Below are 26,710 nucleotides of genomic sequence, written 5' to 3'. Positions count from 1 at the left end.
GATCCCCTTAGGACTACTGAGTGGGAGGCAATGGACCAATCTGCCTTCAGTGGAAACTCCGTCCATGTTCCCAACACAATAGAACAGCCTAACACTTCCCTGCTGGGTGGCAGGATGAAAGGCACCACCACCGAGAGCTCTGAAGCCGAGGACTGATTTAAGTCAATGCCCAGCTGCTTCCCCGCCTTCCTGACCAGGACAGCGCCCACCTGCCAGGGCGGAGGGAGGAAAGGTCCCCTGTGCTTCTGCGTGAGGAGGAAGCACAGGGGTCCGACCTGGGGTGCGCGAATTCTGAGTCTTCCCGTCCAGACAAGAAACAACATGGGCCCTGACTTCTGTTTCTTCTGTCACAGAATTAACCTTAGGTCTCTACACCAAAAATACCTGGAGACAAAAGTTCAGTAAGAAAATGCAGGACCCAGTACTGCTGCTAACCTACCTGACCAGCACAGTTGACAAAATACTGGCACTGGATCTGTCCTTTATCTGTCTCCACACCAGTGACTTGACCTTTTTTGACCATAACATGAAGAATGCTTGTGCGGTCATAGATCTGAACACCTGTTCCACGGGAAAGAGAGAGTTGGTGTCACCATCTGATGTTTCAGGATGAGGCGCCTGCGGCAGACCCTCAACTCAACCAACAAGGAAAAGGCCAGGCTGATGCTTTAGCTTTAAAAACCAAACACCCCTGGAACCTCGTCCTGAGACCGTGGAAATGGGCCCTTCCCAAGAGCGAGGGGAATACCAGGCCCCTTGAAAAGCGACTGGAGCACGTCATTGCCTGCGAGGAATCACAGAACGGGCAGCAGAGGACACGTTCAACAGGGCATCTTAAATCCCCATCTGCCTACACCACGAACCAGTTCATCCCCAGTGTGCAATGCCCCTGACACTGACAAGCCTTCGCCTCATTCATTCCAACAGCAGGACATCATCCGAGCTGTGGATTAAACCCCAAGGTGTGTCTCACCCGTGGAGCTGCTCAAGTCCTGTGGGGAAATAAAATGCCCTTACATCGAAAGTGCTGCAAGGAGTACTAAGAGCAGTGCCTTGGGACTTTAGTAAGAAAACTGTGGCCCTCAGGAAAATATTTACTAAGACATCTTACGTGAAAACAAAAATGCTAAGGAGTTCCCGTCATGGCTCAGCGGTTAACGAATCCGACTAGGAACCATGAGGTTGCGGGTTCAATCCCTGGCCTTGCTCAGTGGGCTAAGGATCAGGCGTTGCCGTGAGCTGTGGTATGGGTTGTAGACGCGGCTCCAATCCCGAGTTGCTGTGGGAGCGGCCCAAGAAATGGCATAAAGCCAAAAAAAAAAAAAAAAAAAAAAAAAAAAATACTAAGAGCTAAGAGCCAGTGTTCCAGTATGGAAGCTGGCTGGCGTCCTGCCTGCTGTGGGACACTCTCTCAGTCGACCCTTCCTTCCAAACCCCCAAAGCTGCTTACCGTTCTGGGAGGCGGCACTCGCCAGGGCAAGAGCCACGTCGGCGGAGGACACCACCGCGTCCTCGGGAACATGCATGGCCCCCACCAGGTCGTGCACGTTGAGGAGAGGGTGAAGTTCAGCCACTCTCTTGGGGGAGACGATCTCGGAAGGGATGCCTATAACACTGCCACAGAACACAGGGGGACAAGGACATTCGCTGGCCCCTGCGGCAGAGGTCAGCTGACAGTACAGTCAGGACAGGCTTCTAGCGCATACGTACTTCAGCCTTGAGTTGATGCGCTTCAGGGAGATCAGGCGGTCCTGAGTTTGGGCCAGAAAGATGGAGCCCGTCCTTATGTAACCTGAAAGGAAGAACGGCCCAAACTGAGACAGACCAGGCCAGGCGTGCGGTCGGGGTCAGGGCAGAGTGGCGAACCCCCTAGACCGGAAAGCAGGAGACCTGGGCTGAGTCCTGCACCACCACCAACCACACACTCTCACCAGAGTTTTGTGAGGATCAAATGAGATGCTCCTGTACCTAAAATCACTCACGATAGAGAGGAAGGGCGCCACTGCTGAACAAACCTTTCTGGGGGGAGAGGTAACTGTGACCCATCTATTCTTCACTCCTGTGCTTTCTCGGTGGGCGTGTAACCCTGGTGGAAGGCTGCTCACCACACCAGCCCCCTCAGTACAGCCAGCAGCCTGTGACCTAAATCAGCCCACCTGACCCTCCTGGATCCTCAGTCCTGAGCAAGGAGGGGACTGGCTGCAAGTCCCTCATCTCTGTGGCAGCAGCGTCCTGGCCAGACTATTCCTGTGCCAGCCAAGGGACTGGCTGCTCTTGGGTCCCCACACCCTGGCCTCCACCTGGCTCCAATTGGCAGCCTCCTGACAACTCTGCAGACCCCTAACGGCCCTCCAACAAACTCCGTTTTGCCCAAGTCAGCCAGAGTCAATTCTTCTTGTTTGCAATCCACGTACCAGATATAACCACTATTACACACGGGTCAATGACAATCCTCCCAGAATGCAGTGGCTCTTGGGTCCCATGAAGAAAAAACACTTGACTCAATCAGGTAACTTTTTAAAGGGAAATACAGTCAGGATCACTTAAATATTTTCTTATTCCTTTGAAATCATCAGATAACTGTGCCCTTCACTGCCATGTTTGCAGAACTGAAATTTCAGAGCCTGATTTTTAAAGGTGGTAGATGTAACCTCAATCTATTTACTTCTTTGCTGAACTTTAGGATACACACAAACAGAAGCGTCCATACTACTTGAAAAACACATGTGCTGATTACAGGTCCATGTTTGTTCACATCTGTTCCTTGTGACGTGGACTGAGGGTAAAGACAAATCCTATGGTCAGAAGTCTCTGGGTGAGTTCTTTTACCCCTAGAGTAAAGCAATATGTATTCAAACGAAATATAATTACGTTACTTCTGGTAGTTTTCTGCTGTAGGTTTCCCCCCATCCCGATGGCTTCATTTTATCATTTTATGTTTTAGTTGGCAAAAGGTTCACATCATTCTAAAAGTCAAGACCACATGAAGTCAGGCCAGAATTATCAACCCCCGACACACACACCCGACCCTGCAGCCTGTTCCCACTGACTCCGGGAGGTAACCTTCCTGGTATCCTTCCCACCGTTCGTTGTTTGCATAAGTAAGTATACATTCACATATTTTCTTATTTCTTACCATCACACAAAAGTAGCACATCGTATATACTCTCTAATGCCCTGCTTTGCCCATTTAGCAATGTGTTCCAGCGGTCACTCCCCAGCGGTTCACTAACCTCGTCCTCATTCTTTTAAATCTAGCTAGTGGTGCTTTGTGTGGATGTTCCATTTTATCTTACCAATCTCGTATGGGTATCACTTAAGTTTGCAACCTTACATCTGCAATTAAATACTATTACAATAAAAAATCCTAGGCATGTATATGTTTGTACAAGACATTCTTAAGTGGCAAAAACAAGGTACACAGTACACATAGCAATATGCTTAATATAATCTCATTATGGTTAAAAAAAAAAAAAGTACACCTGTAAACAAATACAAACTAACCATAGAATGATAACCTTTTGGTGAGTACTGAGTGGAGAGGATCACGTTTTTATTTTTTTTTTAATTTTTTAATTTATTTTTTGTCTTTCTGCCATTTCTTGGGCCACTCCCGCGGCATATGGAGGTTCCCAGGCTAGGGGTTGAATCGGAACTGTAGCCGCCAGCCTACGCCAGAGCCACAGCAACGCAGGATCCGAGCCGTGTCTGCAACCTACACCACAGCTCACGGCAACACCGGATCGTTAACCCACTGAGCAAGGCCAAGGATCGAACCCGCAACCTCATGGTTCCTAGTCGGATTCGTTAACCACTGCGCCACGACGGGAACTCCACGTTTTTATTTTTGTATTTCTGTATTATTCACATTTACCATAATAAGTATATAACTTATTACAAGTTTAGAACTTTTCCAAGTTCCTTATAACCAATGAAATAATTTTTTAAATTGATATGTCCCTGACTTAGTAAACTGGCTTAATTGACTCACATCTAGTTTTTTCACGTGTAAAAGAATGACCCTTCCTTACTGGAAGATCAAGTAATATGTGCAATGCTTTGAAAAGGTTATTGAAACGTATAGATTATCAGGTTTATCACCTGACAGAATTATCCTGCATTGAAAAGAAGCGCTGCAGAAACTACTATTCATGTAATAAGAACTCCTGGATGATCAGTAATTCCCAGTACAAAGCACACCACTCTCATCAAGTATTTTCAGAGGATTAACATGGAATTTCTTTTTTTTTTCCCCAGCCACATCCATGGCATATGGAAATTCCCAGGCCAGGGATCAAATTGAGCCTCAACTGCTACTTGAGGCGCAGCAGCAGCAATGCTGGATCCCTGACCCACTGTGTTGGGCTGAGAATCGAACCCATGCCACCACAGAGACAATGCCAGGTCCTTAACCCGCTGATTCACAGTGGGAACTCCACATATAATTTCTTATTAAATCGAGGTTGAACATATGTCATTTACCTAACGCCTCAGAGCAGCCCAGTGAATGACACTGGTCCTGGGAGTGTACCCCGCACATTCTGCTGGATAACAGAATCTTCCTCTGGGGAAGCCCCTCCATCGCCTCTCCTTGCATCACTGGAGAACTACAATGGGGGTATTAGACTGTCGGGGATGCCCCCACTCTCCCTTGCCTGACTTCCTCACGGCCCCACAGGCATCAAGGAGATCAGACCCAATAAGGGGTCCCAGATGGTGACCAAGAGTGAAAACTAAGCTAACTTACAAGAAGCTTGCAGCCCTGATTCCTCTGGAATCTAACCAGCTGAGCAATGCAAGGCTCAGCAAAGCACCATCACTGAACCCAGGGACCACCATGTGAACCCTCTTCCGACTCAAACCCTGGTTAGTATCTGATTCAAGTACCTGGCTCCCATCAAATTTAATCCAACCAAGAATGAGTAAAATACAGTTAGGGTCCGTGTCTATCATGTTCAAGTCACTAAAAAAGTAAAGCTACAATTTACAAATAAGGTTACACTTCACTGGGCAAAAAGAAGAGCTACCGTCCTTTGTCAGTATGAACCCAGAAGCATCTGCGACCTGAATTATGCGAAGACTTCCAAAGAGCATCCCTCACACAGACACCACCCTGAATTTCATCACGGGCCTCCCTACCCTCTCATGATTATGCTGTGGTCACCGAACTGTTCCATCCACCACAGGACCAGGTATGATGCTGGGCTTCTAGCCAGTCCACCAGCTTACAACACATGCTTAACAGTCTGCCCACCATTAGCATATGGGAGCTGAGGGCACATTTGATCTCCTGTTCTTGCGACAGTTCCTGCTTATTCCAGTTCTGTTTAACTTACAATTCCGTGTCCTTACCCTACTACACAGGTACGGAGAAATACATGCTCATGCTTTCTAGTTAGAAATGTCTTTAATATCACTTTTTGAACTGCAGTGGGTCAAACAAAGATTTAATTATCAAGCACCTGAAGGTGTTTCTCCTCCTCTTCATTTAGGAGCCAAACGCTGCCCCTCACTATACCTTATTGGGTGAGATATACGGGAAATGGCCCAGGAAAACTTTCACTTCATAAGAATTATAAAATCTGAAAAGGAGCTAGGATACTGACCAAAGACCTTCAATTTATAGAAAAAGAAACTAAAGACAGCTCAACAAGCTAAGTGACTTGCCCAAGGTCATACCCTGACCACCAGGAGAGTGTGGACGAAAACTCAATCGGGAAGTTCCCTTGTGGCACAGTCGGTTAAGGATCCAGTGCTGTCACTGCCACAGCTCAGGTCACCACTGCAGTGTGGGTTCAATCCCACAGCCTGGGAATTTCCATGGGCCACATGCATGGCCAAAAGCAAACAAATAAATCTCAAGTCTGAATTACCAAATCACCTGGCTGTCTTGGGGTAGGACCAAATACAGTACTGAGTAAAAGAGACCAGATTATCTGCTTACCTGTTTGGATCCCTGTTTCTTGCTCTAACTGATGGTAGAGTTTGTTTGAATAGTCTGCCATCTTCTGCTCAATACTCAAGTGCCTGGCAGTGCTTAGGATGCCGGCACAGAACCTCGTAGAGCCAGCAGCCAGCCTGCGGGATGGATGCGAATGCTATGAGATAGGCTCACACATCAGCGAATACAGCAAGCTCAAGGTTCCTCATGATAGCACTGTCTGTAACATCCAAAGATGGAATCAACCACAACGTTCATCAACTTAAGAATGACCTAAAATTTTGGAGTTCACCTACACAACAGAAGACTTTACAGCCATAAAAAATGAGCTTATATGCGCCAACCCTAAGGAAAAAAGCCAGGGGAGGGACACTGTTTAAGGGATGCTACCAGAGTTCCCTGGTGGCTCCGTGGGTTAAGGATACAGAGTTGTCACTGCTGTGGCACAGGTTCGATCCCTGGCCTGGGAATTTCCACGTATTGTGGGCATGACCAAAAAAAAAAAAAAGTATGATACCATTTGCATGAAAAGGAAGAAAAATCAATGAATAGCCAGATAACTATATACATACCTACCAATACATATGTGATTATACATGTGGACAACTATCTGGAATGATACCCACAGAAATTGACTCACTTCCAGTGGGGGAAACCTGTAACTGCAGGTCAGGGAGTGGAAGGAGACAATTCCCTGAATGCTCTTCCACACATTTTCAATTTTAAACTACGTAAATGAAAAAGATAAACACCTTATGATATCACTTATATCTGGAATCTAATATATGGCACCAATGAACATTTCCACAGAAAAACTCTTGGACGTGGAGAACAGACTTGTGGTTGCCACGGGGGAAGGGGAGAGGGGGAGAGAGGGAGATGGACGGAGAGTCTTGGGTTCACAGATGCAAACTACTGCATTTGGAGTGGATAAGTAGTGAGAGCCTGCTGTATAGCACAGGGAACTCTATCTAGTCACTTGTGACAGAACATGATAGAGGATAATGTGAAGAATGTATATATGTGTGTCACTGGATCACTTTGCTGTACAGCAGAAATTGACAAAACACTGTAAACCAACTATAAAAATAAAAATCACTATAAAAAAAGAAAAAAAATGAACCATGCAAATGTATCGCCTATTCAGAACTAATCACACTTCAATTTTTTTTTAATGGTTGTCCACTTTGTGGTAGGCAATAGAACATAAAAAGCCTAGAACAGATGGAGTTCCTGCTCTGGGGCAGCGGGTTAGGAATTCAACTGCACTGCTGGGGAAAAGTCAATGAATGTGAATAAATCATCAACTGTAGTTAGTAATACTCTATCAGAAGCTCCTGCTGTGGCGCAACAGGATCGGCAGCATCTTGGCAGTGCTGGGATGCGGGTTTGATCTCCAGCCTGGCACGGTGGGTTAAGGATCCGGCATTGGAGTTTCTGTCGTGGCGCAGCGGTTAACGAATCTGACTGGGAGCCATGAGGTTGCAGCTTCCATCCCTGGCCTTGCTCAGTGGGTTAAGGATGCGGTGTTGCCGTGAGCTGTGGTGTAGGCTGCAGATGCGGCTCGGATCCCGTGTTGCCGTGGCTGTGGTGTAGGCTGGAGGCTACAGCTCCGATTAGAACCCTAGCCTGGGAACCTCCATATGCCACGGGAGCGGCCCAAGAAATGGCAAAAAGCCAAAAAAAAAAAAAAAAAAAACCCAAAAGATCTGGCATTGCTGCAGCTGTGGCTCAGATCTTATCCCTGGCCCAGAAGCACCATTTGCTGTAGGAAGGACAAAAAATAGTAATAATAATAATAATAATAATAATAATAATGTATCAATATTGACTCCATAACTGAAACATTAATCCTAAGGTAAGATGTAAATAACAGGTGAAACTGGCTGGGAGGTACATGGTAAATAACTCTGCACTATCACTACAATTGTTCTGTAAACCTGTAAGTGCTCTAAAGTAAGTTAATCAAATGAAAAGGAACAGAAACTGAATGTAGTGCATTTCATTTCAGCTCAGAGGAAGCACCTGAGCCACAGAATTTATTGCTGTTTTAGTACAACAAAGAGAGCCACGTGACCAGATGTGCTTTGAGCAGGACATAAATACAACATTTATTTATTTATTTTTGTCTCCTTCTTGCCTTTTCTAGGGCCACACCCACAGCATATGGAGGTTCCCAGTCTAGGGGTCTAATCGGAGCTATAGCTGCCAGGCTATACCAGAGCCACAGCAACACCAGATCCAAGCTGCGTCTGCGACCTACAGCACAGCTCACGTCAATGCCAGATCCTTAACCCACTGAGCAAGGCCAGGGATCGAACCCGCAACCTCATGGTTCCTAGTCGGGTTCGTTAACCACTGCGCCACAACAGGAACTCCCAAATACAACATTTAGTTACTTGTTATGTTCGAATCTGCCATCTCTCTGAAAACCAGGAAACATGAGTATTAGGCACCACAAAACAAAGTACTGGAAATTTCACTCTTCTGTAATTCTTCTCATGCTGCTCACTGACGTTTAGATTAGCTACCGATGCATCAGTATCACTGACAGGAGTGGGCCATGGGAGCCCAGTAGTCAGTGCAGAACAGCCCCAGGAATGTCCAGTGTGATCCCTACCTGCCCTGCTCCAAAAGGACAACATCCTTCCAGCCCATCTTGGAGAGATGATAGGCCACGGATGTGCCCATGATGCCACCGCCGCAGATGACCACCTGTGCCTCGGCAGGCAGGGCCACAGAATGTACTTCGGCAGCTGATGCACTGCTCCTGGCCGAGGACCACTTCTGCCATCCTCGGCTGCTGCCCCGTCTTCGGACCACCGACAGCAAGCGGTAAAACATCACGTCCGGCAGCACCTGGCAGGTGTCCTCTCACTCGGCTAAGAAGCTGATCCCAGGAATTCAAACTAGACAGAGAAAACCAAATTTCATTCCTTTGTACTCAGAGAATAGGATTAATGAGAGAAGGCTGAGACAAAGATAATAACTGTTCATTCAGCAAATGTCTGAAGACCTCCTGAGTTCCAGACACACTGCTAGGTACAGCTACAGCAGGGGACACAAATGCCTTTACACAACTTACAGTTGAGAGAGGGAGACAATACACTGATGAAACAAGTAACACAGGCATAAGACGGGGTCACGTGGGGCATACTCAAAATGCGACGGTCAGAAAGAAGGTGACACTTGAAAAGACCTGATGGATGAACAAGCAGCAGCTATGCGAGTGTCCAGACAGAAAGAGCACATGCAAAGGCCCTGAAGTGAGACAGACCCAATGCGCCCCAGCACAGGAAGGAGGCCGGCATGTCCACAGCACTGGAGGCAACCTGAGACAAAGCTGGAGGCGCCACAGACCAATCTGCACAGCCTTCAGACACCACTACGAGGAGCAAGATGTGTTGCAAGTGCAAAGGAAAAAGCCTGAAGCAGGGGAATGAAAGAATCTGTCTGCTTTTCCCCCGGAGGCGGCGGGGGGCGGCTCATGGTGGAGAGTGGTCTGTCAAAGGACAGGGAAAGCAGGGGCGAGTTGGGAAGCTACGGCCGATCCTAGGGGGACCCCATGGTGGCTCAGACAAGGATGGGCAGTGGAGTCAGAAAAATGACTGGATGACTGGATTGGCTGCGAAGCAGAAATGGATGTTAAAATGGAGATAAGACAGAAGCAAGGGTGCCAGCTAGGCTTCTGAGTTAAGCAGTGAGGCCACGTACTATGTGAGAAGGACTGGAAACAGGGAGGAGGGAGGCTGTGCGGCTGTGTGGACAAGGAGACGGTCCACCGTGGATGTCAAGAGCAGAGACGCAGCAGGCCTCACGTCGCATGGGAACAGCCAGCCCCACCTGGAGCGCAGCCCCAACCCTGGGGCAGTGGCCTGGGCGTCCTGAGCGCGTGTAGTGAGGCCCCAGTGCTGCAGGATCGAGACCCCCGGGGCTGCCGGCACTTAGGGCACTTACACTCGAGGAAGAGACGGAAAGGACGAGAGACTGGGCTGCTTGCCGGGGCGGCTGGCAGAGCGTCCTGAGAAAGGACAGCGGCGAACGAGCTGCAGGAGGAGGGCGGGTGAGGCAGAGGAAGCCCAGGCAGAGGCCACAGGAGCCAGGAGAGGAAAGGGGCTGCAGGGGCGCAGCTCGAGAGGGCGCCCCAGGGAGCAAGACGGCCGCGGGTCCACAGGATGTGACCGCAGCACAGAGGCCCCGGGGCCTCAGAAAGAACATTCTTGGGGGAGTGGCAGCCACGGAACTGAAGAGTCCATGAGATGAGGGAGGGGGCGGGTGACGGCCTCACCGCGCTTGGAAGGAAGCAGAACGCGGAGCGGGCAAGGTGGCCCGACAGGGTTTGGGGCCGGCAGTGAGTAAGCGTGTTTCCCAGCAGTGGGCTGAGCCAGGAGAGGGGAGAGACGGGGAGAGAGGAGAGGCAGTAAGCAGGGCGAGGTCCTGGAGGAGGAGAGAGGGGCCCCCAGAGCCAAGCTTCCTGGGCGATGGGGACGCTGAAGGCACAGGTGTCTGCTCCTGAGAGCAGGGACGTTTGTCTCCTCAGGCTCTTCACTTACACATGAGTCTCGGCCTGTCACCAAGACACATTTCTACAAGGCAATAAACATCCTAAGTTAGGGAGTTCCCTGGTGGCTGAGCCGGTTAAGGATCCAGCACTGTCACCACTATGGGGCGGCTTTTTTTTTTTTTTTTTTTTTTTTTTTGTCTTTTTGCCTTTTCTTGGGCCGCTCCTGCGGCATATGGAGGTTCCCAGGCTAGGGGTCGAATCGCAGCTATAGCCACTGGCCTACACCAGAGCCACAGCAACACGGGATCCGAGCCGCGTCTGCAACCTACACCACAGCTCATGGCAACGCTGGATCATTAACCCACTGAGCAAGTGCAGGGATCGAACCTGCAACCTCATGGTTCCCAGTCAGATTCATTAACCACTGCGCCACCACGGGAACTCCTGGGGCAGCTTTGATCCCTGGCCTGGGAACTTACATGTGCTGTGGGTATGGCCCAAAAAAAAAAAAAAAAAAAAAAAATCTTAAGTTAGAGAAGGAGGAGCGTGCAGGCCAGGTCCATCAGGACAGGGGTCACATAGAGAGCAAGACCTGCGCTGAGCCTGGGGGTGGGGGTAAAACTGGGACACAGACAGAGGGAAGCCCAGGCCATCAAGGAGCAGAACAAGTCTGACCCTGCGAGCCTGTGGATGACAGGAGGGACCTGCTTGGAGGCCGCAGGGTCTAGGAGGCCTGGGTCGGAGCAGGAACTGAAGGAGCTGAGGCCAGACAGGCAAGGCTGATACTGGGTCTGACCTGTTCCAGCAGCACAGGCTGCCTATGACAGAGGCAGGCTTTTAACAACTGTAATCTAATTAAGCAAAACAGCACTGCTCAAGTTTCCAGAAACTGAGGAAGGTCCTGGCAGACTATGCAGCCACTGCAGTGAGGAAGAGGAGGACTCAAGACCAGAGTGGGGGCAACAAGCAGACATCAGGGCAGCACATGGCAGTAAAGCACCACCCCCTCGACCACCAGCCCTGAGCATCTAAGGCCAAGGTGTCAACGCCCATCCATCACAACACTCACCACGGGGCTGATGCAGGCACAGACTGTACCCCGAGAGAAATCCCACCCAGCTAGGGACTCACTATTCTGGCCACCCTGTGGTTCCCACCCCGCCACGTGTCCCTGTCAAACTCTGACCCAAGATGGAAGCTTCTCCACAGCCAGTCTTGCTGGAAGCTCATCCTCACGTGACCAGCATCTATCCAGGGCCAGCCCCTCTCCGCTTCCCCTCACACCTCTTCCTGCACCCTTTCCAAAGTGAGTCACTGAGGTTCCCTCCACCCTCCGTCTCACTGGAAATGCAGCTCTCCCGAGGCCATGGTCACTGTCACACAGCCAGCCCTGTTCCACTGACCTTGCCAACAAGAGGTATGGGAGGCAGGCTCCTGGCTTCTAAACCACTACCATTGGGTCATACCTGAAGCAGACTCTGTTCCTTTGTGGCTTAAACCAGCAGCCGCCGCACCTAGCTCTGGGCTCTCCTTTTAAGCCACGGGCATTTCCCTGTCTCCACCCGGATTCTGAACCCCTAACACTGCTCCTCTCCCAACCTTTGACCGCCCTCCCCCTTCCTTCAGTGAAGCAGATAACCTGTCTCAGCTCTCGCCCTGAAACACCACCTGCAAACAACCTTTTTTTTTTTTTTGGTCTACACCCACAGCATGAGGCAGTACCCAGTCCAAGAATCAGAACTGTGCAACAGCAGTGACCCAGGTACATCAGTGACAAGGCTGGGTCCTTAACCTGCTGAGCCACCAGGGAACTCCTATAAACCACCCTGCATCTGCAACCACCTCTGCCTTTTTTCCTAGGGTTAAAAATCAACCCCTTACAGTGGCCTGGATCTGGCTTCCTGCCTCCCTGCCCGGAATGAGCTCCATCAACTGTGCTCCCTCGTTCCTGTGCCTTCACGTCTCCCTCCTCCTCAGCACTTGGATGTGCTCAAGTGCCCCCGACACCTGCCCATTGGACTTAAGATACACAACACACTCCAAAACTTTCCTCAATCAGTGATTTTTAATTTTTACAATTCTAAATTAAAAAATGATGGGAAGACTTCCCTACCGTTATGGCTCAACGGTAACGAATCCGACTAGCAGCCATAAGGATTCTGGTTTAACCCCTGGCCTCGCTCAGTGGGTTAAGGATCCAGCAGTGCTGTGAGCTGTGCTGTAGGTGCAAATGCAGCTCGGATCTGGTGTGGCTGTGGCTGTGGCCAGTGGCTACAGCTCTGATTTGACCCCTAGCCTGGGAACCACCATATGCCATGGATGTGCCCCTAAAAAAGACAAAAGAAAAAAAAAAAGAGGAAAAGAAAGAAAAGACAAAAGGATATGATTTTTTAAAATAACTAAATACAATAAAATGATGGCATCCATAAAAACTCAAAAGCAGGGGTAAACTAAGATTTCCCACCGCTCAAAGATCCCCAATACCAGTGTTAATGGTATTTTCCTGGAGTGTTATGTTTGCAGCAACGAGCTGCCCTGATGTCCACTCATTTGCCACCACCTTAAGTCCTTCGTCTCTTTACCTTGGCAAGGGCACAGCCAGCCAGGGGGCTCCTTAACCAACAGTTTTAACAACCTGTCTTTTTTTACTTCACAATAAGACAATGCACAGAAAGGGCTGCCAATACTGTCCTTCACTTTTCCCCACCCTCCTCTCTCCTGCACCAAAAGAGGTCAAGCTTCTGCCCCCCAGGCCCCTGCACCGCTCCCACCCGCAACACAAACGGTGCTACTTTCCGAGGGCACTTTCCGGACATCGTCACCCTCGCCCGCCGATGGCTCCTCCCTCCTCACACCCGCCTTGGCTGCTTGACACCTACGTCCCGGATCCCATCTGCCGGCCTCTCTCCACGGGGCTCCCCCATGTGCCCATGTCCCTCAGGGCTCCCTGAGGCCAGCCTCTCATCCCCACCCACCACGGTCCAGGGTGACTCCCTGTCCTGCCATGACGGACGGCCTCCCCCCAGCACTGCTGCGCCCCAGGCCTGCACGTCTAGCTCCAGAAGAGGTCAGACCGAGCACATCCAAAAGACAAGGCCATCGTCCTCCACCTCCAGCTCCTCTCCACCTCCCGTGCCCCCAGGGACACCACATGCTAGGATCCCGGGCATCATCCTGGAGCCCCTTCTCCCATCTCCTCTCTCCAGCCAATCCCCAAGGCCCGACTACTCGACCTCCTCCCCTTCCCTCTGACCATCCACTTCTCTCCACATCCACTGCCGCGGCCGGAGCACGGGCGCCAGCCTGTCTCACTCAGTTCACTGCAGGAGCTTCCTGCTGCAGCTTCCGGATCTGACCTGCAGACCTTCTCCCCACAGCCCACAACCTTGGCGTGGGGGCCTGAGCAAGTCTCTAACATGAAAACCCTCTTTCAGCAGTTCCCGTCACGGCTCAGCAGTAACAAATCTGACTAGCGTCCCTGAGGACGCAGGTTCGATCCCTTGCCAGGTTAGGGATCCGGCGTTGCCATGAGCTGTGGTGTAGGTCGCAGACAAGACTCGGATCTGGTGTTGCTGTGGCTGAGGCTTAGGCCGGCAGCTGCAGCTCCAATTAGACCCCTAGCCTGGGAACCTCCATATGCCTTTGTGTGGCCCTAAAAAGACAAAAAAAAACAAAAACAAACAAAACACCTCTTTCAGGGCTCTGCTTAAACCCTTCCATGACTGGCTAATACCCTCAGAAAAAGTCAAATTCCTTAATATGAAGTGCAAGACCCTTCACCATCTCTTAAGTCTGATTTCATTTCTCTTCTCTCCTCTCTCCTCTCAGATTCAATCAAACCTAAACTACTTTGATTCCTCACACGTATCAGGCATGCATTTCCTCTTTCACCACCAAGATTTGTGCAGACTGTTCCTTCTAACTGGCACAGTTCTTGCCACCCCTCCCCCAAGTAAAGATAATCCCCATGAAAAGTCTATAAACAATAAATGCTGCAGAGGATGCGGTGAAAAGGGAACCCTCCTACACTGTTGGTGGGAATGTAAATTGGTACAACCACCATGGGGAACAGAATGAAGGTTCCTTAAACAACTAAAATAAAGTTGCCATATGATCCAGCAATCCCACTTCTAGGCATAGATCCCAGAGAAAACCATATTTTGAGAATATATGTGGAGTTCAGACTGTGGCACAGTGGGTCAAGGATCTGGCTGTGGCGGAGGTCATAGCTGCAGTTGGGCTTTGATCCCTGGCCTGGGAACTTCCATATACAACAGGTGCAACCAAAAGAGAGAGATGAAAAAGCCAACATACGTGCACCACTGTGTTTGCTGCAGCACTATTCACAACAGCCAAGACATGGAAGCAACCTATATGTCTATCAATGGAGGAGTAGATAAAGAAAATGCAGCACATCTATGCAATGGAATATTACTCAGCTATACAAAAGAATGACATAATGCCATCTGTGGCCACATGATGCATCTAGAGATTATCATACTAAGAGAAGTAAGTCAGAAAAAGACAAATATATATTTATGTGCTAAGACGTGGAATCTAAAATGTGATACAAGAGATCAGTGGCTCAGTGGTTAACGAATCCAACTAGGAACTATGAGGTTGCAGGTTCAATCCCTGGCCTTGCTCAGTGGGTTAAGGATGTGGCATTGCTGTGAGCTGTGGTGTAGGTCGCAGACGTGGCTCGGATCCCGTGTTGCTGTGGCTCTGGCCCAGACCGGTGACTACAGCTCTGATTTGACCCCTAGCCTGGGAAACTCCATATGCTGCGGGAGCAGCCCAAGAAAATGGCAAAAAGACAAAAAAAAAAAAAAAAAAAAGTGATACAATGAACTTATTGACAAAACATAAAGAGACTCAGATTTCAAAATCAAATTTATGGTTACTTGTGGAATACATGGGGGGAAGGATAAATCAGAAATTTGGGATTAACACATACACACTAAAATACATATATCATAGATAATCACAAGGACCTACTATATAGCAAAGGTAACTCTTCTCAATATTCTGTAATAACCTATATGGGAAAAGAATCTGAAAAAAAAGTGGATATTTGAGAACTATGTCTAGATACTCATGTTGCAACAGAACAAAGGGTGGGGGGAAAAAATGTAATGTATACATATAAGGATAATTTGATCCCCTTGCTGTACAGTGGGAAAATAAAATAAATTTAAAAAAAAGTGGATAGATGTATAACTGATTCACTCTGCTGTACACCTGAACAACATAGTAAATCAATTAAACATCAACAAAAATTTAAACAAAAGAGGCTGTAGTAAGTTATGGTTTATATATGACTGCAGGTTGGCAAAATGCTGAAGATTACTAAATTTAATTATGACGACTTGCCTGAGTGTTCTGATGGGTTTGGATGAGTCATAAAATAAAGATTTTAACATAATTTGTAAAGTGTTATTTATTCCATAAAATTTATTTTCCTTGCCTTCATTTCAGCTAAATCATTATGTCTAGTTAAAAAAGAAAATCAAAATTGTCGCATAAGGAGTTCCTGTCGTGGAGCAGTGGAAACAAAACTGACTGGGAACCATAAGGTTGCCAGTTCGATCACTGGCTTTGCTCAGTGGGTTGAGGATCCAGTGTTGCCGTGAGATGTGGTGTAAGTGGCAGGCACGGCTCAGATCCTGCATTGCTGTGGCTGTGTTGTAGGCCGGTGGCTACAGTTCCGATTTGACCCCTAGCCTGGGAACCTCCATATGCCGTGGGTGCAGCCCTGAAAGACAAAAGACCAAAAAAAAAAAAAAAAAAAAAAAAAAAAAAACTGTCACATAATTTGTATTCTGGTCACAGAAATTACCTGAGATTAAATGATAAAAACATAGTTAAAAAAATAAAGATGGTCCCCGCAGCTCTCAGCCTGACATCTTATTTGTCCCCACTCTCCCCTAACACCTGGTTAGCTGACTCTTCTATGTGCCCCCAAACACCCTGCATGTCCCCCAGCTCAGAGCCAGCCACACTGTGTAACGGTCTGTTAGTCAGTCAGGGAAGCAAAACAGCAAGCCGCTAAGGAGACTACAGACTCTAGAAGCAGACAGATCCGGGTTTGAAAATCTACCTCGCCCTGCATGAGCTGTATGACTCTCAGCTAGTTACTCAATCTCTGTGCCTAGGACTCTTCATCTGTAACATGGGCCAGGAACACTGACCTCACACGGCTGCTGCAAGACTAAAGCAGATAAAGCAGGAAAAACATGGCAAGTGGCAGCTAAGAAGCACCCGGAAAGCAGAAGCCTTTAGGCCCTTGTCATAACAGAGCTCTCTGAGAGGAGGGACCAGTTATAACTTGAGCATCGTCTTCCCAGCATTCACTGGAGGCACCTTGGAGACACAACTTGATGAATGAATGAGAACAGAAAACAAAGGATATGGAAAAAAAAATTCAATGGGACTCAGATCTCAAGGCTGGGACCCCGGATTTGAGAGATAGATAAATAACGTGAAAGGATTTTTTTAAGGTAGTGTTTTTTTGTTTTTCCTTTTTAGGGCCACAGCCATGCATATGTAAGTTCCCAGGCTAGGGGTCGAATCGGAGCTACAGCTACCAGCCACAGCTACAGCCACAGCAATGCCAGATCTGAGCCTCGTCTGCAAATGACACCACAGCTCACAGCAACGCTGGATCCTTAACCCACTGAGTGAGGCCAGTATTCATCCTCATGAATACCATGCGCATTGGTTCTCTGCTGCGCCACAATGGGAACGCCAACTGCCAGTTTAATCTACACAAATCTGTAAGGGAGGTGTCACAATTTCTATTCCACACTTGTGGAAACGGAGGCACAGAGAAGTGAAATGACTCATCCAAGATCCTCTAACACTGGTGACTGGCAGAGCCTGAATTCAAAGCCTGCCAGTCTAGCACTAGAGTCTGCCACTGAAGCATTACTCTGTGCTACCTTCCCCTAACAGAAAAAGGGAATTACAAAGGTGGCATTCATCATAACAGATAAAAAGTTGCAAGAAGGAAGAAACAATGCTAAAATGCCAGAGCTTTGAGCACCAAAAAAGGCTTTTTGACCTTGGGCTCATCATGACCTTCAAAAGAGTGAAGTGGTAAAGAAAAAGACTTCCAGTGGATTTGAAGAATGAAGGAAAAAGGAAGGCACAGAGTTTATACCAGTAGCTTTGGCAGCAACAGCAAGGCTTAAGAGCAAGGAGGTAACGGCAAGTAGAAAAGAAACAGAAGATGTCAAAGAAAAAGTAAAATAACACACCTGGTTGAAAATAAATTACGATCTCAACTTCTGCTAAGAAGAATTTCTTTCTTTCTTTCTTTCTTTTTTTTTTTTTTTTTTGTCTTTTTAGCTATTTCTTGGGCCGCTCCCGAGGCATATGGAGGTTCCCAGGCTAGGGGTCGAATCGGAGCTGCAGCCACTGGCCTACACCAGGGCCACAGCAAAGCGGGATCCGAGCCGTGTCTGCAACCTACACCACAGCTCACGGCAACGCCGGATCATTAACCCACTGAGCAAGGGCAGGGACCGAACCCGCAACCTCATGGTTCTTAGTCGGATTCGTCAACCACTGCGTCACGACGGGAACTCCTGCTAAGAAGAATTTCTGCTAAACAACCTCACTGCTGGGGCTGGTTATGCTCAGATCTGCTTACACCTAGAACAAGAGGACAGCCCCGACTCCCTCTGAGCTGTTCCTCTGCATGGCCACAGCACCCTGGAGAAATGGGCTGCTAGTCCCAAGGAAGACTGGGTAAGAAGACAGAGATGAACACATCATTTCCCACACCTGCCTCGGCAAGAGCCCCCTGGGACACCTGCTTTAAAACTCAAGTCACAGACACACTCTTCCTCCCAGAGTCCATCTCTTAACATTCTGATCCTGCTGGTTCAGGTTGCTGTTTTTTTCAACAAGTGTACCAGATAATCAGACTAGTTTAAGAAATGAATACAAATCCCTGTACAAATACAAATCCCTGGCCCTGGAAAAGTGTCCCTTTCACACAGGCTAACTCCATGTCCCGCATCCCCCTACACAAGCGAGGGCGAAAAAAGCTTGAAAATGCTTGAATCAAACCTCAGGGTCAAACACATCAGAACCAAGAGGTCAAACGTTAGTAGCGAGCTCACTGCCCCGGCCTGGACTTTCCAGGTAACTTCACTGCCGACTCCGCAGCAGTTTTACTAGTTAATTAAGCGCAAGCGGACCACGTTTCCACGCGGGAAAACAATTTCACCTGCAGACCTGGCCCAGCTGAACAAGCCTGACCCCCGCTGCGGAGGCTGGCGGGGGGGCGGTGTGCAAGCCCGAGGCGGGGCGCCAGGAACGAGGTCATTCCCGCCGTCCTGGGCATCCGGGCTAGGCTGAGGGCGCCTGGAAGAACCGGGGAGCCGGGCACCGGTCCGCTAGGCGCCACTGCCGCGGGTGAGATTAAGGAAGATCGGGCAACGCAGTGTCGGCCCGGGCGGGCGGAGTCCCGGCGCCAGGACGAGCCTGCGGGAGGACCAGGCAGAACCCACGGGAAACGAAGCGCGGCCGGGAGCCCCCAGCAGGAACGGGGGTGGGGGGCTGAGGGCCCCGTGGCGGCAAAGTCCGAGCAGACCCGGAGGCCAGAGCGGCCCCCGGAGCTTCTCCTTACCTCACCGGCCTCCACAAGCTCCGCAAGCAGCCACACCCCGGCTGAAGCAGGGAAGCGACCACAACAGTTGGCTGGGGTCCTGGGGGCCGGAAGGGGGGTGGGGACAGGGAATGGGAAGGGGGCGGGGCGGTGGGCCGAAAAAGTTCCGGGGAAGCTTGAGTCCGCGACCTTCCGCGCTTTACGATCCGTAGGAAGGGTACGGCAGCGCGTGATCCCACTCGCGCACGCGCGTCGTGACGTCATCGACTGCTCCGCCCCTGACACGTGGGGGGTTGTTTGGGTCCCGAGTGTCTCCGCTTGAAGGTGGGCGGAGGGGAACCACCGTCTCGACGAAGATGCAGTCGCACTGGAGGCGGGGTGTTTCAAAGTCGCTTTAGAACTGCAGCTTCGGACCTTACCGATTTCTACCGATGCAGCTGGGACGGCCAAGATGGCCGGAGCTTTGGTGGAGCCTGCGGAGGGCAGGGGTTCTCTTACCGCGCGCGCGAGGCGAGTCCTCAGGTCCGGTCCCACGTGTCTGCCGCCTAAGGACACTCAGTCCAGGGCCTAAAAAAGATTCTTGGACCGAAAGCTGCTCTGTTTTTGGCCGTTGCTGCGGTCTTCCTGGGCGAATCACTAGTACAGCGGATCAGGAATCTTTTCTGCTGTCCCCGCCCGATCTCAGAGGCAGTTTAAGAAGACCTGCGATCTGGGCACCTTGCTTATTAGCACATCACGCTGTTTTCTTTCCTTTATAGAACTTGTGCTAAAGTAAATTAGTTGACTACCTTTCCCAACTAGCTGCACACTCTGCCCTCTGACAGTAGACCCTAAATCTCCTATTCTGCTGTGTTCTCAGCGCTTAGCGTGTGGCACGTTATCCAGTAAATATTTCTTAGAATGGAAAGCGATCTAATGGTACAGGCTTCTCTCCACTTGGGGCCACACCCAAGCCCATCTCACCACTCAAACCAGTTGTGTTAAAGGATTGGCACTGTGCCAGGTGATGGGATTCAGCCGTGCACAAGAAAGGGCTTCTGCCACTAAAGTGTGGCAGTGAAGTTCCAGGGACCCCTGTGTCACCATGCCAGCCTGAAACTTGCACTTTATGCATTTTTACTTGCCAGTGAACTCACACAAGACAGCCCATTTGAGGTCTGGTTTCCCGGCAACAGACACTGCATTTTGCTACCCTGATGTATGAATGTTCAAGGCGTTCCTGGCTTCGGTGCAAGAAATGTACTTAAATGGTTCAGTTATGGGCTTAAAGCTTATGGTCACCAGCTGCTCCCAAATGAAGACATTATAGACTAACAGATCTGAGGCATATTCTTGCTAAGATGTACTTGATACCTAGATGTGGCAATTTCAGGAGGAAAATGTCACAAGTATTTATTTATTTATTTATTTAGGTCGCCGGCTGCATGCAGAAGTTCCCAGGCTAAGGATCAAATCAGCACTACAGTAGCAACCTGAACCACTGAAGTGACAATGCCACATCCTTAACCCATTGTGCCACGAGGGAACGCTGTCACAGTTTTTTGTTGTTGTTGTTCTTGTTGTTTGTGTGTGTGTGTGTGTGTTTTTTTTTTTTTTTTTTTGTCTTTTTAGGGCCGCATCCAGGCATAGAGAAGTTCCCAGGCTAGGGGTTAAATTGGAGCTGTGGCCACAGCCACTGGAATGCCAACCCAAGCCGCATCTGTGACCTCCACCACAGCTCCTGTCAACTCTGGATCCTTAGCCCACTGAGCGAGGCCAGGAATCGAACCCACAACCTCAGGGATATTGTTTGGGTTCGTACCCCACTGAGCCACAACGGAAACTCCCTCACCTGATATTTAGATGCATCTATTTTATCTTTGTAAACCTTCTGCCTTCTCCTTTTCACTCTCTCAAGGGCAGGAATTACAGGAAGTGAGGAAGGTACCACTAGCAGCTGTTTCAAAAGATCTATGCCAAGATTTGCTTTGCACACCAAGAACCGGAGCTTGGAGCACCTCTTCCCTCCAAGTTAGGTTCTAGTGCCTCATGCTCCAGAGTGTCACATGGTGGGTGGAGCCAGGAAGGATGGAGAAAAAGTACCTTCATTTCTGTCTGAGGGTACCCATCCACTCCACAGAGCTTCTCCTTCCCCAGAACAAGGGGATGTGCAAGAGACATCTCTGCAGCTCGTTTCAGGGAAGGGTTTTCTAGCAGCAGAGCTAACCCTTAATCTTTGGTCAACTCTTGGCATATACGACACTGTCGTTGTAGTTACTGTAAAGAGCTACAACTCATTCCTTGCCTTTGTAAATGTCCAGCTCAGCGCAGCCTTTTCTGTCCCTCTGTAGTGTCAGCATGTGGTCCCGAGGCATTCGAGGCCCTTTAGTAAATGGGATCTTTCTCATGAGCCCTGGTGACGAGAGGCACATGGGGTGCCCGAGCACTTCTGTCCTCCGGGAACGCGGTATTACCACTGTGCACTGTATTTCCATTGAGCCAGATTTCAATTAAGATTTTCTTCTCATGAGAAGATGTGGGGCAGATATACAATGGAATAGTACTTGGCCACAAAAGGGAACGAAATAATGCCATCTGCAGCAATATGGAGGCAACTAGACTTTATCATGCTGAATGAAATAAGCCATAAAGAGAAAGACAAATACCATATAATGTCCCATAGGTGGAATCTAAAATGTGACACAAACGAACCTATCTGAGAAACAGAAACAGACTCACAAACACAGAGCACAGACGTGTGGTGGCCAGTGGGGAGGAGGTTGGGGTTTAGCAGATGGAAGCTATTTCACACAGAGGGGACGGACAACGAGATACTGCGGTACGGCACAGAGAACTGCAGTCAGTGTCCTGTGATCAGACATAAGGGAAAAGACCTTTTTTTAAAGTGTATACATATATTTATCTGAATCACTTTGCTATACAGCAGACGCAACGTAAATCAACTCTGCCTCAATTAAAAGGATTTTTCTCTTCAGGTCACTCGCTTTGCGAATGAATAAACGGACATTTTAACTACCTGACCTGGCTGCCAAGAAATAGTCTACACCAACAGCAACCCAGCATGTGTATTTGCCATCAGAAAGGATAAACATTGCGGGTAAAATGGGTGTCCTGTTACCAAAGTGCAAAACCGACTTTGGGGACCACGGTAACCAAGTACAGGCACTGCCAACTGTGGCCCCCCACACAGCGGGGGCATGGCTGGGGGAACCCGTTCCTCCTCTTGGGCAACTGTCCCTGGGCTTGACATCCTGCCTTACCCTGACTTCATGGTGAGAACCTGGCGCTGGGCGCATCCCCCACGTCCCCGGGAGCCCGGGTGTGGACAGCGGGCTGTGCGTGCATCCCTGCTCATCCCTTCTCCGAGAGAAGCAGCCAGTGTTCTCGCTACACCCACTTCCACCCCCAAATCACAGTGCGCTTGTGCAGTAAAACACCTGCTCCGGACTCTGTGCTGTGCCGGGCGCAGGGCCGCTGTTTCACAGGCCCTGCGAGACACACCAATGTCGCGAGGGGCTCCTGTGCCAGGCGCTGGGGCGCTGCCCTAACTGCCTTACCTTGTGGAAACTTCACCCAAACCGTGTGGATTAGAGGAGAGGGGTCCCGCTTCAACTGCGAGGAAAGTGGGGCCGAGAGAAGCACATGCTCCAGGTACAGAGACTCAAGACCAGGTCTCACTGCTCAGCCTTTAGCAAGAGGAGCAGTGATCTAGTCAAGTGAGTGCTAAGGCGGTGGGAACCGTGAACGAGCATCACCTGGGTGCAGTAGAATCACCTGCGAAGAATGCAAACCATCGCCTCCACGTGAACTGGAATCACCAAGGCTGACACACTGTTCCTCTAAAGAGCTTTCCAGAAGCTTCTCTTGAATCTAGAATCCACTGAGTGCCAACTATTGACGAGTCCGGAGGAGAAATGGTCATTGTGTGAAGCTTCGTGGGTGAGGTAGGATTGAGCTGATTCGTAAAGAAGCTCTGTTTGCCCATCTGTAAAGTGGGGCTGATGCTGGAGCGGCCTCAGACCCGGTGAGGCAGTCACTCTTTGTTCCTAGACACCGGCAGTAGGTGGCGCTGTGGCCTATGAAATGGGGCTTCCCGGGTCACCCAGCCGGGAGTGGCCTCAGGCACCGGGATTCCTCCTTTGTTCCTAGAAACCAGCAGTAGGTGGCGCTGTGGCCTAAGACATGGAGCTTCCTGGTCCGCACAGCGCGGGGCAGGAAAAGCAGGGCTACGTGGATATCACTCAGAAACCCGGTCGCGGCTCATAACATCTCCTCCCCCGTAGGTGATAACCCCGCCTGGTCCCTGTGACGCAGGCGGGACTGATTTGGTGCAGCCTCCCATCCCCCCGCTGTCCCCCGTGAGAGGCTCTGCAGCGTTCGGGACCCTCCGACTCTAGGATCCGGAGCATCATCTGACTGGAGCCCCTCAGAGTCCGAGAGGAGGGGTGGTCGTGGCGGTTGGTTAAGAGCCCCACGGCGGAGCTCACCTGGCCTGGGTCTGGGCGCCACCATCGCCCTTCCTTGGTGTGTGACCCTGGGAGGGGCTTGCCTCTCCTGGGCCTCTGTATTAGTCACCAGTAGAGGAAATAATAAAGAACCAATAGCATGTGTGTGTATCTGCAGAGGGAGAGATTCCTGCTGAGGAAGGGGCTGGCGGGATGGAGGGGCTGGCAGGTCTGAGATGGGGGCAGCCGGCGGCAGGCTGGAGGCCAGGGTGGTAGTTGGCTCTCGAGGCCCAAGGCAGTCAGTGTGGAGGCGGGACTCCTTCTTCCTCCGCAGGACGGCGGTGTTTCCTCTCCAGTTCTGGGCGGAATGGATGAGGCCCACCCACACCGCGGAGGGTGCCCTGCTTCACTCAAAGTCGGTGCTTTAACTGCTGTTCACACTGAGGAAACAGCTTTACAACAGTACCTAGACTGGGAGTTCCCGTCAAGCAGAAATGAATCTGACCGGTATCCACGAGGACACAGGTTCGATCCCTGGCCTTGCTCAGTGGGTTAAGGTTCTGTGTGCCATGGCATAGGTTGCAGATGCAGCTCAGATCTGGCGTTGCTGTGGCTGTGGTGCAGGCCCACAGCTACAGCTCCAATATGACCCCTAGCCTGGGAACCTCCATATGCAGCAGGTGCGGCCCTAAAAAAAAGACCAAAAAAATAAAAAACAAAAAAACCCAATACCTAGACTGGTGTTGACCAAACATCTGGACACTACAGCCTAGTCAGGTTGACACCTAAAATCACCTAGCCTCTGTGTACTTGCTTGTAAAATGGGCAATGATACTTTTTTCGTTTCTAGCAAGGCTCAACTAATGCTTATAAAATACTATTCCCATTGCATCACTTTCCACTGTACAACAGCTGCTTTTGTTCTTATTCTTCCAAAGTCTGCTGCCAGGCCTGGCACCTGAGGCTCCAGGCTGTGTGGGGTAGGGAGATGAGCCCAATCAAAGGACCACAGGGGCTGGGGTCATGCAGCCTAAGAGCAGAGACCGTCAGTCCACTGCTTGTGGCTGGTGCTGAACGGGGACCCCCAGGTGCTACTGGGGCCAATGCTTTGAGCTCATTGTGACTTGTTTCCCATCTACCTGGGCCTGGTGGAAACTCAGTCAGGAGCACCCTGGGGATCCAGTGCACTCGTCTGAGCTCACTGAGCTCTTTCCAGGCCCAGGGCTGCACGTGTGTGGATGTCCTGTGAGCACCTCCACCCCAGGCCTCTGTGATCTTGGCTGATTTGGCCTCCGAGCTTCCCAGCTTTTTCGGGACCCTGCGTGGCACTGGAGAATTGCTTTTCATTCCCCCCTGGAATTCAGCCCAGTGAGCCATGATGGGAACTCCCTTCTAACACTTTATTTCTTGTTTTTCGTTTTATTCTTTTGTCTTTTGAGGGCTGCACTCAAGGCGTGTGGAGGTTTCCAGGCTAGGGTCCAGTCAGAACTGTAGCTGCCTGCCTACACCACAGCCACAGCAATGCCAGATCCGAGCCACGTCTTTGACCTACACTACAGCTCACGGCAACAAAGGATCCTTAACCCACTGAGCAAGGCCAGGGATCAAACCCTAAATCCCATGGTTTCTAGTCGGATTCGTTTCTGCTGAGCCACGACAGGAACTCCATAACACTTTATTTCTTAATTCATGTTTATCCTGCTCTGTTTTAGTTTTCCAGTTTTCAGATATACTCTGCTGACCTGGAAGATAATTTATCTCTCATACAATATATACACACTGGTTCCCCTGATTGCCACTGATCCTTTAAATTTGGTTTTATCTGAACATCTGTCAGTATTCATTGTTTACATTGTTTTAACTGTGTAAATATTTTTCCATTTGCGCCATTTCATGTACTATAATCACATTTGTTAGTTTTTTTAATCTGAAAATGTCTTTATTTTACCCTCATTGAGGGGGGCATGCCCAAGGCATGTGGAAGTTCCTGGGCTGTGGATGGAACCCATGCCACAGCAGCGACCCAAGCCACTATAGTGACAATGCCAGATTTTTAACATGCTGTGCAAAGGACAACTCCTATTTCACTTTCATTCTTTTTTCTTTTTAAGTATCATTGATTTACAATGTTTGTGCTTTCACTGTCTTTTTTTTTTTTAAGAGCCACACCTGCAGCATATGGAGGTTCCCAGGCTAGGGGTCAAAGTGGAGATGCAGCTGCCGCTCTACGCTATAGCCACAGCAATGTGGGATCCTTAACTCAGCCAGGGATGGAACCTGCATCCTCGTGGATACTAGTCAGGTTCCTTACTGCTGAACCACAGGGGAAATTCCTTCACTGTTATTCTTAAAGGACATATTCAGAGGATATAGAATTTGGGATGGACTGCTTTTTCTTCTTTCAGTATTTAAAGATGTTGATCTTTTGTTAGATACCACATATTAGTGATCTCATATGCTATTTGCCCTTCTCTGTCTTACTTCACTTAGTATGATAATTTGTGGGTCCATCCATATTGCTGCAAATGGCATTATTTCGTTCTTTTTAATGGCTGAGTAATATTCCATTGTGTATATACCACATCTTCTTTATACACTCCTCTATAAATGAACATTTAGGTTGTTTCAGTGTCTTGGCTACTGTAAATAGTTCTGCAGTGTACACTGGGGTGTATGTATCTTTTCAAATTATGATTTCTCTCTAGATATATATATGCCCAGGAGTGGGACTGCTGGGTCATATGGTGTTCAATTTATTTTATTTTACTTATTTATTTTTGCCTACATTCACAACATGTGGAAGTTCCTGGGACAGGGATTGAACCTGCAGCCACAGGAGTGACCTGAGACACAGCAGTGACAATTTGGGATTCTTAACCTGCTGAGCCACTAGGGAACTCCAGTAGTTCTATTTTTTTTTTTTTTTTTTGTCTTTTTTGTCTTTTGTCTTTTGTTGTTGTTGTTGTTGTTGCTATTTCTTGGGCCGCTCCCGCGGCATATGGAGGTTCCCAGGCTAGGGGTCGAATTGGAGCTGTAGCCACCAGCCTACGCCAGAGCCACAGCAACACGGGATCCGAGCCGCGTCTGCAACCTACACCACAGCTCACGGCAACGCCGGATCGTTAACCCACTGAGCAAGGGCAGGGACCGAACCCGCAACCTCATGGTTCCTAGTCGGATTCGTTAACCACTGCGCCACGACG

At 49.5% G+C, this 26,710-nt stretch overlaps 1 protein-coding gene across 30 annotated transcripts in view; it reads right to left on the bottom strand.

Moving 5' to 3' along the window:
* Nucleotides 1-19,195, bottom strand: part of PDPR (pyruvate dehydrogenase phosphatase regulatory subunit) — a 43,428-nt gene extending 24,233 nt beyond the window's left edge. For all 30 annotated transcript variants that reach the window (XR_014805475.1, XR_014805483.1, XR_014805470.1 and 27 more), the window contains exons 1-6: nt 19,084-19,195; nt 8,562-8,850; nt 5,945-6,078; nt 1,711-1,792; nt 1,451-1,614; nt 440-561 (exon numbers count right to left, since the gene is read on the bottom strand). Coding sequence is in view for 1 of the 30 variants with exons in the window: in XM_021093788.2 (XP_020949447.2) it covers nt 440-561; nt 1,451-1,614; nt 1,711-1,792; nt 5,945-6,078; nt 8,562-8,785 (726 nt within the window). In the remaining 29 variants the exon portion in view is untranslated. The remainder of the gene's footprint in view (nt 1-439; nt 562-1,450; nt 1,615-1,710; nt 1,793-5,944; nt 6,079-8,561; nt 8,851-19,083) is intronic.
* Nucleotides 19,196-26,710: the final 7,515 nt, after the last annotated feature.

The sequence above is a fragment of the Sus scrofa genome, chromosome 6 (assembly GCF_054392235.1).
Source record: "Sus scrofa isolate SSC_HxYL_T2T_F1_AM1 chromosome 6, Sscrofa_HxYL_maternal_Yorkshire_Landrace_v2.0, whole genome shotgun sequence".
Lineage (NCBI taxonomy): Eukaryota > Metazoa > Chordata > Mammalia > Artiodactyla > Suidae > Sus > Sus scrofa.
The sequence above is the reverse complement of the archived record's forward strand: the minus strand, read 5'-3'. Positions and strand labels throughout refer to the sequence as shown.